The sequence below is a fragment of the Syngnathus scovelli genome, chromosome 3, assembly GCF_024217435.2.
Source record: "Syngnathus scovelli strain Florida chromosome 3, RoL_Ssco_1.2, whole genome shotgun sequence".
Taxonomy (NCBI): Eukaryota; Metazoa; Chordata; class Actinopteri; order Syngnathiformes; family Syngnathidae; genus Syngnathus; species Syngnathus scovelli.
The window spans coordinates 14,960,929-14,975,655 of NC_090849.1; the positions used below are offsets into that span (position 1 = coordinate 14,960,929).

General features: G+C 41.0%; 2 protein-coding genes across 2 annotated transcripts; both read right to left on the bottom strand.

Moving 5' to 3' along the window:
- Positions 1 to 2,235: 2,235 nt before the first annotated feature.
- Positions 2,236 to 10,743, bottom strand: elmod3 (ELMO/CED-12 domain containing 3). The gene is made up of 13 exons (XM_049763649.1): positions 10,649 to 10,743; positions 8,941 to 9,621; positions 8,401 to 8,472; positions 8,251 to 8,325; positions 7,956 to 8,025; positions 7,664 to 7,726; positions 7,486 to 7,574; positions 6,847 to 6,970; positions 6,642 to 6,764; positions 6,422 to 6,552; positions 6,206 to 6,282; positions 5,986 to 6,113; positions 2,236 to 5,772 (listed from the first exon to the last, which is right to left on the bottom strand). Exons 2-13 carry the CDS (start codon positions 8,974 to 8,976, stop codon positions 5,522 to 5,524), a joined length of 1,239 nt encoding a protein of 412 aa, XP_049619606.1. The 5' UTR covers positions 8,977 to 9,621; positions 10,649 to 10,743; the 3' UTR covers positions 2,236 to 5,521.
- Positions 10,744 to 11,480: 737 nt separating this feature from the next.
- Positions 11,481 to 13,695, bottom strand: star (steroidogenic acute regulatory protein). Its single transcript, XM_049763872.2, has 7 exons — positions 13,509 to 13,695; positions 13,275 to 13,382; positions 13,017 to 13,147; positions 12,653 to 12,811; positions 12,390 to 12,574; positions 12,223 to 12,316; positions 11,481 to 12,123 (listed from the first exon to the last, which is right to left on the bottom strand). The coding sequence occupies exons 1-7, from the start codon at positions 13,570 to 13,572 to the stop codon at positions 12,004 to 12,006; spliced, it is 861 nt and encodes a 286-aa protein (XP_049619829.1). The 5' UTR covers positions 13,573 to 13,695; the 3' UTR covers positions 11,481 to 12,003.
- Between the last annotated feature and the right edge of the window lie 1,032 nt (positions 13,696 to 14,727).

The window sequence follows — 14,727 nt, forward strand, 5'->3', positions numbered from 1 at the left end:
TAGAACATTTGAAATGGTGTTGCTTTCTTTGCCTACATTCTCCAGCTCATCTCACTACTCAAATTCTGTCTGTCACACCCGCCAATGAGACTTGACTGTATGTGGCAATTCTCAGTGAAGAAAATTAATTGGAACTTATATGTAGGAAGTGAAGATGGACGCAAAAAATGCTCATGCGTGCGACCCGTGAGCTACAACAGATAGAGTGATTTTAAAAAAAGTCACATTTAAAAGACTAATTAAAGAAAACCATGTTCTTGTGCCCTGCTGCAGGAAATGGGAAGAAAATAAGCATCTGCCAATGAATGTTAATTCAAAAAGTATGACTTCTAAATGATTTCAGCTTGACTGAGTCACTCTGAGTGTTAAACAGCTGTGCTTGTTTAAAAAATTGGAACTTGGACAGAGACAAATGTACAAAAATACTCTGTTCATACTATTCGATATTGTGATGAAAGATAAGGTATTTTGGAGTTATGACTTTGGCCGAGAAGAATGAGGCAGATAGTAGTACATACTATATTGTGCTATTTATCTTGAAAATGTTTTCCTTTTTGTAGAAATAGAGACTTAAAAAAATATAGCTGCACATAATATTTCTAAAACATATTTTATCTCCTTTAGCTCCAATTTAGTCTCAAGTGTGGGTTTAAGATACTGTAGACACTCTATATTGGAACAGATTACAGAAAATAGCAGTTTGCTCTCGCCGAGCTAAACAATGAGCTGCGGCCAGCGATAAAATGAAAACTAGCACGAATGTAGACCAAGCAAATCATCATCCAAGTATTTCAAATTGGGCATTAACACTCCTTGAATAACAACCGTCCTTACTTTGAAAGGACTGAACTCAAACAATCTAAATACGTGAACGAGCGACGCTGCTAGCGTTCTGATGTCCTATTTTCACTTTTAATACGTTTATTTGTGGTCATGTGCATAGAGCTGTTGGCTTGGTGTCGTGAGTGGAGTCTCAGCATCTAGCAGGCAGGAAACAATGACATCAGGAAGAGAGCAGGAGGGAGAACGGAGGAGGGGGTGTATGAGTGAGAGAAAAGTATAGTAATCCAGCAGGCTCACTAGGTGCAAATGGAAACAGGTTTAGAAATCTCCATCTTGTAATATGTGTTCATTCCCTCTAGATACAAAGATGTACTCTAGCAGATACGTACCTGAAGCATGAATCCTCTCTATTAGATTGTTGAATTTTGAGTTTCTCAGGAATACAAATCCCCCTAAATACACTGTATGAACTCAAGATTGAAAAAACTCATTAAAGTGCAGGAATTGTAGCGTAGAAGTAGCAATAACAATATGTTATGGAAGTGATTTGGACTGGGATGAAGATGAATGCCTGAAATATTTTTTCCATGCTGTGTGTGCAATGATTCAGCAGGTCAACCACAGCTCAGTCATCTGGTTCTGGTGTTTGATTAAGCACAGATGTAGAAGCATACAACACTCAGATTCCTATGGAAGCACACTAACTTCATGACCCAGCACCAAAATCCCCCTTCCTTAGACTGCAAAATATTATATTGCAATGGGGGAGGGGTCTGTAAAAATGCATAGGAAGCACTATTGAGCGCATACTTATAGTGAGTCTGAGTCATTTGTTTCCTCAGTGAGAATCTGACAAACCTTGAACTGTTACTGATACTTTAAACTGTGTTCAAACAGCATCAGTGGAGCAACGTGATTAGCTTCACAGGAACTTCCATGGATCAATTCAGTCCATAGTCAAAGGAGAAATCAATGATGTCTCTTTCAAAGAGCAGACAAATGTTACATGGAAACTTTAAAAAAACACTCAAATCAATACAGTACATTAAGTAGCTTTGTAGACAGTAATATGTATTGCCAAACATATTATAGATATATATATTAAAAAAATTGTGATTTGATTATATTTGACTTATACTTGACTAAAATTGTTCTCAGCTTTGCTTCAGTTGTGGTTGTATCAAACATTGCCCTCTAGCGGTTAAACTAAAGCACATCAAGAAAGCCTTGTCCGTAGATTAAATTTAGTTGTGATTACGCCTCACAAAAAAAAAACTGTAACCATAGGTGCTGTTTTAAAGGTCTAAATATTGCTTTTTCAGTCAAATCTAGCTCATTTTCTCTGAAAATATTGTTTAGTCAGAACTGAGAACAACGGTGAGTGTGTCTGAGTGTGGCAATGTGCCATTTGATAAAATACAGTGCGCTAAAAGTTACACAGAAAACTGGTAGTTCTTAGTTTTCAACAGCATTTATTTAGCTTTCTCCATACAATACATTTAATGTACAACAGCACATAGTGTATTCTCAAATAACTCTCAGTATAAAATAGGGCATCTACAATCAAGGTACAGTCATAAAATTCTCTGAGGGACATGACAAAGACCATGACAGCAAAACAGCTTCAAAAAGTATAAAGCGCAGGGTGTTGTCGAGAGATGTGATTGTATTTGCCGAGTCACTGCTGGTTTGCAAGCAGAACTTCAAACGGCACCTCTCATGGGTCTGGCATCCTGCAAAAACCCGTTTGTTTCTCATTTCTCTCTTGGCAAGAGTCATGCAACTTGGGGATGTTTAAAAGCGAAAATATAACTGCTGATGAACAGTAAAGTTTGGCGGTAATGAGAAGATGAATTAGAACTTGTCTGGGTACTTGAAAGCATAATGACCACAGCCTTACAATCATGTGCTGACTGAACAATTTGTTTGTAGCTCTTAAGACTGCATTGTTTCTCAGTGTTTTCCTGACACCCAACACTTAAATCACAGCAAATGATACTCGACCGTCATCAAAGCCACAAGACAAAACCAGCGCATTCCAACATGGCCAATTCAAAGTTTAGAAGAAAGTGCGTTTCATTTGCAGATGTCTATGGGCCTATATAGTAATGACATAATACACACTTGGGTCATGGACTTGCTTCTGTTATTATAGTAGTATGTCGTGCTTGAGCGGTTTAATATCCTCTGTACATTATATAATGTGTCCAGTGGGTGAAAGAGAAGTATAAGCAAATATAGAATGATGTAATGAAATGCCAAATAAATATCAGGAGAGAAAGGAGAGATTTGTCTTAAGTCTTGAGGTAAGCAATGTATTTTTGTATAATGCCCTACAGACAATCATTCATCTTACAATCATTAATTCTCTATGTACAAACTTCCTGATTTACAGACACTGTACTGCTCCTTAGCTTCAAAAAGAAGAAAACCAAGCGCGGGATCAGTGTGGTGCAATGTTAGGGACAAGGGAGGTGGGCGGGAGGGTTAAGGTGACCTGACTCGATGAGGTGGCCGCAAATGAACATTATGGCTCCAGAAGGTGGCCCTTTTGCATACGTCACACATACAGTTTTATCTACAACAGTGCAAAGTTCCTCATCGGTCGCACAACGCCTTAAAATAATTGGCCTAACCGTGTCATTTGTGACAAGATGAAGAATGCAAACGGTACAACAGACCTGTTTGAGGTCAGCTAGCCGTCTACTGCCTTTCAACAACACAGGTTACTGTGGCACTGAGGCGAACAGCGCAAATTCCAAAAAACAAAAAAGGGAGGAAGCGAACACACGACCATACAGGATTCTATGGGATGGAGGCACCCTTTCAACTGTTACCTTCTCAGAAGACAAAGTTGAACTCAATCAAATGTCCAGCCAATTTCCACAAGCTGCGCTGCCTCAAATGTTTCTACTTGGGAGGGTTCATGAAAGATGAATGTGCTATAGTAGTAAAGGTCTGCGCACTCATTGACACGACAGACCGACGTCAACGTGACATCAACAAGCTTCACGAAGGAGGCGGCTATAGGATGCTACAGTACTAGTGCTACCTGAACATGCTACAGACTGAGACTACAAACATGGGAGACAGTTTCACGCGAGCACAAAGCACGAACCAGCTTTGCCGAGGAGCCTGAACCCGTGCTTGGCCAGCTGTTTTCTTGATTTGACTTTTCCAATTGGACTTTTTTTCTTCATTTTTCATTCCAAGTACCATTTTAAAATGACTCAAGTACCAGCAGCTGGACGGGTCAAGTACTTAGTAAAGCTGGATTTTTGTGTGCAGAGGAAAGTACCCCATTTGTAGTCAATTCCTGTCAAAAAAAGACACACCGTCTCACATGTACACTTTCTAACTTATTGACGACATTCGTACTGCCTTACATAAAAAGCTTAACCAGACAAGTCAAACTGCCCTTTGAATGGTGACAACAACTTAAAATGTCATCACTTTTTCTTTAAATGTCTTCACTAAGACGCATTTTCTCCCCACACACACACACACACACACACACAAAAGTACACAAACACACCTGGATGTTCACTTGAACACACAAGCCCTGAAGTTAGGAACAATGTCTATGGTCACACAGCACTGACACTTTGATTATCATTGAGTGTGAGCTGGAATTGCATACTGTACCATAGTATTTAGGGGAGGCACCCTTCAACGTCAGCTCAATCATTTTGCCATTCATACATACAAATCCAACCCCCCTTAAAAAAAATATATACAATCACATGCTTACTAATGGAAAAAAAGCTTATATTAGACCTTCAGAGTAAGCCTTATCAAACGTTTATGATCGGCTGAGAATGTGTAGGATTTCCCTGTGTTCTGTTAAAACCATTCTTATTATTATATATCCTCTGGAAAAAAAAAAAAAGCATTTTCAACTGAAGCAGCTAAAATATAGGGTTTTTTTTGGGTCGATCATAACTATCAAGTGAATGGACGACTGGACCAATTCTGTGACACCAACAGTGTCAACCCCATTTTCTCCCCTTACATTACATTTTCAACCAACTGATAGGGAATCCAAAGGGGTCACAACGTCAAGGCAAGCTAACATGAAACCCGCTCCGTGCTCAAAGGCCTGTGACCTGATCAAGTGTTGTGCTGCTGGTTATGACCCTGTGGTGATGAGCATTGATAACATGACTGATGGTGGTGCCCTTCCGCCGGATTGCGGTTGCGTAGTCGCTCGAACAAAAGTGAGCCTCAGGCAACCTGCGACGCCAACATAAGAAGGCTGAGAGGCCCAAACGCCACATGGACTAAGTTGTGACCATGATAACTTCATTTCAATTTCAACTGAGCACTCAATTATAAGAAAAGTGCAAATGTTCACGTTCTTGTTTTGTGACATCCTGTATCATCTTCATTTGTTTGACTGTTCTGTGTTGGAATAAATAATTCAAACAATGGGGGCTATATGACTAACTACAAAATATTAACACAAAAAAAATAAACCTTAGCAAAGTGCAGCACCCCATCTTCAAAGGGTTGGGGAACGTGTTGGATAGTGTGTTCTTCATCTAGCTCTCCATAAGACACAGACAGACAGACAGACAGACAGACAGACAGACAGACAGACAGACAGACAGACAGACAGACAGACAGACAGACAGACAGACAGACAGACAGACAGACAGACAGACAGACAGACAGACAGACAGACAGACAGACAGACAGACAGACAGACAGACAGACAGATAGATGCACGCACACAAGCTTAAATGAGTCTGGCATCACCCTCCATGTCAGATGGTAGCTCACACACCCCTGTGAAGTGCATCTCTTTAGCTTTGCTTCCCTGCCCACTCGCCGCTCTGGCTGCTCGTTCCTCCACGCTGGGAGAAGGTTGCTGAGCCGGTGGCTCTGGCGACGTCCCACGGGGGACTCCACCTGCCCGTCTCTCTTTCAGGAAGACCTCTAGTCGTCGAAGCATCTGCTTTGGGTTCTTTTTGGCGAACAGCTCCACTTCTGAAGAAAGTACATCAACAGTGAGTGTATTTGTAGTCTGATGTCATGCCTAGATATTGCTCTCTGTTTAAGATGGAAATTCTGGATAATGTTGAAGTACTTGTCATGCCAGTAACTGATAATGTAATGTAATACAGTATACCAAAATTAAACACTTCAGTATATTATTTTTCTTTTTGCATGTACATGGTCTGCGTGCAACAATTCACCAACCTTTTATCACAAAGCCAGAGTCAGCAATGGTTTTCTGTTGCGTCTTCCACAGTTGGTACAGGTGCAGGTACGTGGCCACGTAAAATTCATTCAGCACACCAACAACTTGCTGTCGACGATTGCACTCCCTGGTGAGGCCAAAAGTAGAGAAGAGGTTTTTGCACGACTCATGCACTACGGAAGGATGGGACAAAGGGAGAGGATGATAAAAAAGACTGACTTTGACAAGGCCTCTTCTCTGAGCACCTGCAGAGCGATGCGTGTCATGTTGATTGACATCACACTGAAAGGAAAGTTCTGGGAATAAACAGTCACAACAGCAACATTAGAACACAATTTACAAAATGTAAATGTAAAATCCAACAAAAGAGCTGTATCAAATATTTGTCTTTGCAAAAACAATGAGAAATATGGACTAAGATGACTAAAAAAATACCTGTGTAGGGTGTTGGGACAACTTGTAGATGTCTCGAGCCAAGGGCAGAGTTTCTGGGTCCATCACAAAATACAATGTGTGCATGAGTCCCAGGAAACCAGTACCACGCAGGTCTGTAGCTGGGTCCATACCTAAAAAGCAAATCATAAGTCACTTTCAGATCTTTATTATAAAGTCGCTTGATGGATGTTGAATGTATTGTGATGATGGAGCATTTTACCCTGAAAGCCAATGTTTTCCCAGTGTGTCCCATAACGAGGACAGTCCAGTCTGCAGCCAATGAGCCTTTTATAAATGGTCTGGAGAACGCGCATGTGGACTATCTGGCTGTTGTCCACATGGCCTATGGAAATCATATGCACAAGTCAGCATTTAAATAAACCCACGGATGACTGCACAAACAGGCATGGCGAACGCATGCTCACATTGCGCAATGGCAAAGACAAGATCCCGCTCCTCTGCGAGTTCCCTGTTCAGTCGAGGGGGCCCAAAAAGGAAGTGTGTGATGGCAGCGAGACCTGTCCTGCGAATAGTTGGCTGGATGTTCTTCTGAAAATTTGTGTGTGGACAAAACACAAGATTAGAAACAAGATTATATGCTCTTATCTGACATAATGTCATTGAAATATTATTTCAGATTTAGTAAATTTAGATTTAATATTGAATAAAAACCACATTTTACTTTTTTTGGGGAAGTTCACAGAAGCACCTCATCCGAACAGTCACTCCAAGAGAGGACACAGTATTAGAATAAGTGGCTGCTTTATTGAATAGGTGGCTGATATTGTCATCTGCATATTGCTTCTCTTTTAATAAAATGTCAATACACTTCGATGTGTGTGGAGAACGGTGACGGGCAGCAAACGAACCCCTTCAGCTGCCCAACAACATGCCTGACCTAAATTGCAAAAGACCCATTTGGCTGGCTAAAAAAAATACCTTTCTAAAAAACCATGACTTACTATACAATGCACTTTTGGGGTTAACGCGATTCCCAGATTCTGGACCCCAAAGCCCGCGTAAAATTGAGATTTAGGTGTACAATGACAATCATAGTTGCTTACAAGCAAGTCCCCGAGATCTGTAGTCTGGAAGTACTGAAGAGCTTCATTGAAAGAGATGAGCGGTGTAGGGTTTGAGTCATCAGTGAGAGCTGGGGGATTCAAAACAAACAAAAGCAAATCTAATTTAGCTAGGTAAATTCTTGACAACATAGACGTGAAATAGTTTGACAGCTCTGACCTGGTTGGATATTTTCTAGAGCCTCCCACTCCTGTCTGGCCTTTTCCAACTCCTCATCTCCTTCTGTGGAGACACACAAGAGCAAGTTAAGAAAATACTATCAATCGGTAGATAGTTTCATTCACATCTTCCCTATTCTGGGGTACTGCATCATTCCTTCAGCACCAAGCCAACAACCTGAATCCCAAAGGAAGGTTCTATGCATACAGCAACCCAGTGTCTAGGATACAGTACTAAATTCTATTGGGAATAGGATGAGAGACCAAAGTGACTTTGTGTGAGAGTGTGCTACCTGCAGGTTTAGTCTGGTCCCCTCCTGCTGCAAGAGTCTGCAGGAGACCATTCTGCTTCAGTGCTGAAATCTGAAAACAAGTTTAACACAATCACCTTTCATAATGTCCCCACAATTTAGCAACACAGCATCAAGTCGACTTGGGCCGTCATGCAAATTAGTCACATGGTACATCATTCAGAATGCTCGAGTTTAGAGAACTGTACATATATTGCAACACAAAAGTCAGTATTTCTTGCATTATAGTACGAGCAAAAGAAATGGAAGAGAAAATAGACGTAGCGGAGGTAATTACCGGCAGGGATGTGAGGGGTGCACAGTCATTGGTGTGATCTCTGACACTGTGGCTGATAATTAGTCCATTCATAACCTGGAAAGAAAAAGTTTCAGCCATTTTGAGGAAGCAGGACTTCTTGAATCGAGGGGGTCATCTGAGTTTACTCACAGGCTTTTGGTTCGAGTGTCCATTGGTGGTCTCCTCTGATGAGTTACATTCAGGAGACAAACCATTTTGTCCCTAAGAGCAGGGACAGGGCACCACATGTGCAGATGGTTATAAAACGGACATAATAAAAGTGTAGAGGAAAACAGAAGTTATTTTTTAACTCACCAAGAAAACAGTTGTCTTGAATAATAATAAAAAGTCATATGCAGGAGAGTTAGGGGGGAAAAAGTTTAGAGAGCGAAACCGAGCTGAAGTTAAGAGAAATGCCCTGCCAGCTGCCGCCATGGTAACATGGCAAGCGAGCCAGAGCAGAGATTACAGCTAAAGCGGTGGAGCGAGCTGTTGACTTTAGGTCTTAAATTAAACATATGTGGAAAAGCAAATGAGCTCTTAATTGTTTAACAATGTGGCGTAGGAAGAGAAGATGTCTCCGTATAATTGCGGGTATTAACATGGGTATGAGCTAATATGGACACAACAACCTCGGCTTTGTTCTAATAGGCCAAATGAAATGATGTCGCGGGAGGCCGAATGCATTACCTCACGGTAGAAAGTGACATCAGTGTCTTCTTCCATTGCATATGATTGTGTTGGCTGGCAAGGGTCTTCCCGATTGGAGCCTCTAAAGGCTTTTGAAATCCTGGACTGAGATGGGCTGACAAGTTGCTACAAGGACTACCATGGTTTCTTGAGCACACCTGTGTAGTGACTGCAAAGATTGATGCTTCATATAGATGAAAATGTCCACGGTCATAAGTTAAGACTTCACCCCGCTGGTAACAGACACCCACATCGTCCACATCTCGGGTTTTCCCTCGGTGATAGCGGCAGCCTCCTCCTCCTATATTCTAACCTTGAGTGTGCACACAGAGTGGAATGTGCAGATATCAGTCTAGCGGCGAGAGGAAATGGCAAATTTCCCGGAATCCTCCCTCTTTCCTCCCCTCCACAGATCCCCTTGGCCAGTAGCTTCGCTCCTCATCGCCGTCAGAGGTGCCCAGAAGCTGGATAATAACATCGCTTTTCAGGCTTGAGCTCTCCTCATAGCAGACACTTCATTACTTTGGCTCTCAAGACAAATCCAATAAGCGCACGGAGATATTAGTCCACTTTAAATGACTGCGTTATCTTCAGCCTCATGTGAAACAAGAAGGGCAGGTGTCCAGATGTGGATCATGAGCTGTCTTCTTTCTTGGGAGGGGGTCTCACATGCATTAGAATCTGCAATGTGAAGTAAAACAAATCATCAGAAAGGTATCCTACATACACAAGATATAAAATATACTAAATGCAAAAATGGTGTGTGTAAAAAGTATGCAACCACCCTGGGACCCACCACCTCAATACAATTTTCAAGGGTCACATATATAATACATCTAATAAATTTCACAGAGAATCAAATCCATAATGTAATGATTGAACGGTGAACTTGGTGGACATAGTGCCTTGACCACTGTGTATTAAAAATATTCCCACCGCTACATCATTACATTGCATTGTGTATAACTTTGTAAATAAAGATGTACTGTTTTGTAGTGTCTGACATCAGAGATGCGTGATTTAAAAAAAAACTGCACACATGTAAGACAATATCATTTTCAGGACGTTCATGTATTTCCAGCAAAACAAACAACAAAAATAAATACAGTACTCTACTCCCAACACATCTGCTAAAATGAAAGTTACAAAGGAGAATGCACACACAGCAACATGTCATTCAAATTGTCTGGTAAGCAACACATTTTCTGATTTAAAAAAATTAAACAAAAAGAATGACGCTAGCTTTTTTTTTTTTTTTCAATCCTAAATTTGCAGGCTGCCAGCTCTAAAGTCGCCACAGTACAGAAGCTGTCAGCCAGCTAGCGAGCAGCAGGCTAGCAATATGTCAGCTAACAACCCCGCAGGCACAAACACCCAGATACTGCTTCTTCTCAAACAACCGATGTATTTATTGCAATGTGTGCAAAAAGGACGGTCTATTTTCGCAGTGCACGGTTGAGGGATCGCCTGTCATGAAAAGTGTGTGCAATTGAGTGAATAACAGCGCCTCTTTCTTACAAAAAAGCCAGCTGTCAGAGCTAACTAACGGGCTAACTGTAGAGCTCTATTCAACTGTAACAGGGATGAAGTCTGAGTCCAAAATCTAAAGCAAGTAAAATGCATTTTCACTTCGGAAAACACAGCAAATTAAAGCAATGCCCTACTGTCCGAGCATATAATTATTTGAAAAAAAAGGGATTTAAAATACCTCCGTTTCTGATTGTTTCTCCCTCCAATCTCAGCTTCCCTTCCCCCGTCCAGCGGCCACTGTAGTGCAGTTGCATCATGGGAATTGTCGTTTCCTGCCCCGATCTAGATTCATTACGTCATTGTTCTATGGCTCAGAGGTACTGATGGCGTGTTATTTAGCATCTTATTTACCCACATCATAGTTACAATACCATTTCCCGAAGCATATATATGACAATATGATTGATAACATACATATGTGCATAACTCTGACCAATAAAATTGACTACAAAAATGCATCCACAATACTTAAGAGCAACAGAGAAATGTTTTCACATCTAACTAATGCCCTCCGGAATTGTTTAAAGGCATGTAAAGAAGGGTTTCAATGTGGATCATAGAAATACACTCTTAAAGTTTCAGCAAAGTGTATAAACAAAATAACTAAAAGATCTGAACATCTCATCTGAATCCAGTGAGTCAAATGAGGGTGGGGGTTATAATGCAGCACAAGATCATAATAAATACTGTGTAACTTTGTTAAAAACCTGATTAAAATGCAGCATAAATACTGTTAAATGATGCTGAAAACGTGAAACTTCGTTTTTGGAGTTGCTATTCGACCAAATGCCAAATGATGGACACAAATGGAGCATTGCTTTTTTATAAATTTTCAATCTGACTTCCCTACTAAGGGTACACCCTGGACTGGTCATCAGGTCACATATAAAACACCCATTCATTCTCAATTTTGAACACATGGGCACTTTAGACTCTTCAATTACCTTTACCTGGAATGTGACTATTACCTGTCCCGATCATAATAATGCAACTGTAGTCAGACAAGATGATGGGTTGTCAGCTTAGCATTTATTTGAGTTTTCAGGTATCAGCAAAAAAATCTCCTAGGTACCTTTTTGCATACACTCATAAATATCAATGGCATGGAGATCGTTTATTCACATAGCAGCTATTGCAATGGCACAAAATCAATAAATAAAGCACAGCAATAAAATGTGCAATTCACAGTGGAGCGACATGATACCCAAGGTATTATCACTCTGAAACAATGTGCAGTTCATTAAGTGTTTGACTCCTCAGACCGGCTCAAGGCGGAATGGTTCAATCTGAATGAACATGTTAATCAACAATATGATTGGTGTCTCATTCAAAGATTGCCTATTAATGTGTGACAGAAACACGAGTGTGCTCAGGTTTTCCCCACTTTAAGCCAAGCAATGTATTAATTTAATTTCCCTATTAGCAATTTTTTTTCTTTGCTGATCATAGCGTGTTTGTGTTGTTTGATGGCACATTAGTCTCTCCTCTGCCACTACTGAGCGTATAATGTCGAAGCACAGGAGGCATGTTGTGTCAGCAAGTGTGAGCCATCTCCACGGAAACCTGATTGGCCATCCTTTGCCTGAGGTGGTTGGCAAAGTCCACCTGTGTCTGGGAGAGCACTTTGTTGATGATTGTCTTTGGGATCCAACCCTGCAAACGATAAAGGCAAAGTTTGTTTTCAAATGCGCTCACTGAAATGGAATCCATTGCCATGGAAAAGGGATAGCAGAGAAGACTCTGGTAGTGTACCTTTAAATCTATATTTAGTAACCAAGTGAACTTGGTCTTATTGGGGTCTTCACTGCTGGGCTTCATAACTATACAAGTGGGCCCATTCTCTGCCCTGTCAAACAAAAGAATCACTTTTAACAATGTATAGTCATGCAACTCATTTGTTCATCAGAGTCATCCCTCACCTGACCACACCCCTCTGCTCAGGCATCTTTGGGTGTTGAGTGGACGTTCCAGCCAGGAAGCAGGTGGAGCCGCGGCGCTTTGCACAGCGAACACTGACAAAATCCCGAGGCCCCACGACATTGCCCGGTGTGTCTCCTGATACCTCATGGGTCACCAACGTGTCCTTGCCGATCTTTTGAAGAATCTGTAGGATTTGAAATTTTCCCTTTCTCGGTGAGAGGTATTTTACCATATTAACTGCATGCACATGATGCTGCCTCACCTTGACCTGCTTCACGTTTGGATTCCACTCAGCCATCTGCTCCATGTTTCCCACCAGCTCTCCATAAAGGCTATCAGGATGTTGGTCTAACAGAACCTCTAACCTGAACACCTTTCCGATGCCAGGCAACACCTTACTCAAGACTTTGTCTCCGTTTGCCTGAGGAGCATCACAAACATACAATTGCAAATATTCAGTAAGATTTATATGAAGGGTTAAGTTGAAATGTCCATCACACCCCTCACTACATAATGGTATGATGTGGTGCTCTGTGATTTCTCATGGTCGTGGAAGAAAAAAATGTTACTGGTAATTGCAGAGAATCCTTATTTATCAGCTCAGTGTTTCCCGTCTTGATACTCACAGCGACAGTCTCAACAGTCCAGCCCTCCTGCTCACTGAGGATGCCAATAGCTTTCTGCAGCGCATCTTCACCTTGTTTCACATAGGACATTTCTTCCTCACTGTATCCATTCTCCTCCTTAATCGGAGAACCTTTCAACAAACAGGTGGGTAAAGTATTTAAAATGTTGGGTTACTTTTAAAACGCATGTGTTGGGCTTGCAACCAAAACGGTATTAAATTGTTATCTGTGTTAGAGGGAAACAATTTCATAACTTACTGAGGAAAGAACTTCTTCTCCGGACTTGGCTGATCCAGTTACTGGGGCCTGGACCTGCAAGTCGGTCCAGCTCATGGTGTATAGCCACAATTGCATTCTTTCTTAAACCTTGGTGATGGAGACACAAAATGGGCAACAATCGTTCGGTTAAGGCACAAGATACAGCGCAAGCAATTTTTGGCGTTACTGGAGATTATTGAATCACTAAATATTAATCTTTCATTTTTGACTCACCTCTCATGTTCCTCATATGGCGGTAGGAGATGCCAGCGCACAGTTTGAAAGTTGCAGGAAGCATTTTGTTCTCACAGAATTTCTTTGCCTTAAGAGAACAAAAACTCAGTCACGGTATTAAGAAACAGTTTGGGTGCCAGTGCTGTCGAAATGACTTTCAATTCTGACTGTGGATGTCTGAGTGAGCCTGTGTATATATACAGCATGCCCACAAGGCCATCGTGCTATCTCTGCGTAGATAAACACACACATACACACAAAGCACACACACACGCACGCATGCACACACACCGCCTCCCTCTTCCGAGGTCCATGTCGCCAAGGTTGCTTTATGAACAAGATGAGCATTTCTCTGACTTTCACATGTTGTCCAGTGCCCAAAGTATTGCTCCGAGAGGTCAATATGAGAGCGATTGGAGTCATTTATCCCTTCATAGTTTGAAAATGTTCAGACCTTTGGCTAAAAAAAGTCTCTGTTTGGTTTGTCTTCTTTCCGGGTAACCTTCAATATAACTGATATGTTGCCACGGGCTTACAGCGCATGACATTTGTAATTGATGGTGGGCCATTAACCCTGATGTTCTGTTTGGGTGGTCTGCAGACTGGGTCTTATCTATCTTGATTTACCTTGAAAGACTATCTGGACAAAAGTCTTAGGACTTGGCTCAAATTATTCAAACAACCAATAAGTCTGAATTTAGGCCATTTATGCTTATTTGTTTTCAATCTTTCTGGGCAATTCTATCCAACAGGAGAAGTTTGCAGAAAATCCTATTTTGCTCCCCCCTTGACACTCCTTCAAAAAAATTGGAACACTTTCACCAATTTGAATTTCCGTTTAATTTTTTTTTCAGATAGAGATTGGTGTAAATATTTGAGGGTGACATCTAACAATGTATATGAGACAGAAGACCAACATTCCAGTTTTTATTTCCGGGAATTTACTTCTGTAATGAATATGTAATTTAGTAGACACTCTTTTGTCTGACACTACAGAGTCTACAACTTCCAATAAAAAGAAAGCTGCATTTGATAGACACCATCAACCTTCTGTGACATGAACAGACTGTAAGTAACAATTTTTTGGGTGTCATTCTCCCATTACTATATTTTACCAATACTGTATAAAATGTCATTCACTTGAAAATATTTTTTTTCTCTCCAGTTTATGTGTTCCAATACTTTTGCTCATCTAAAAATATGTTTCGTCCTTACAAAG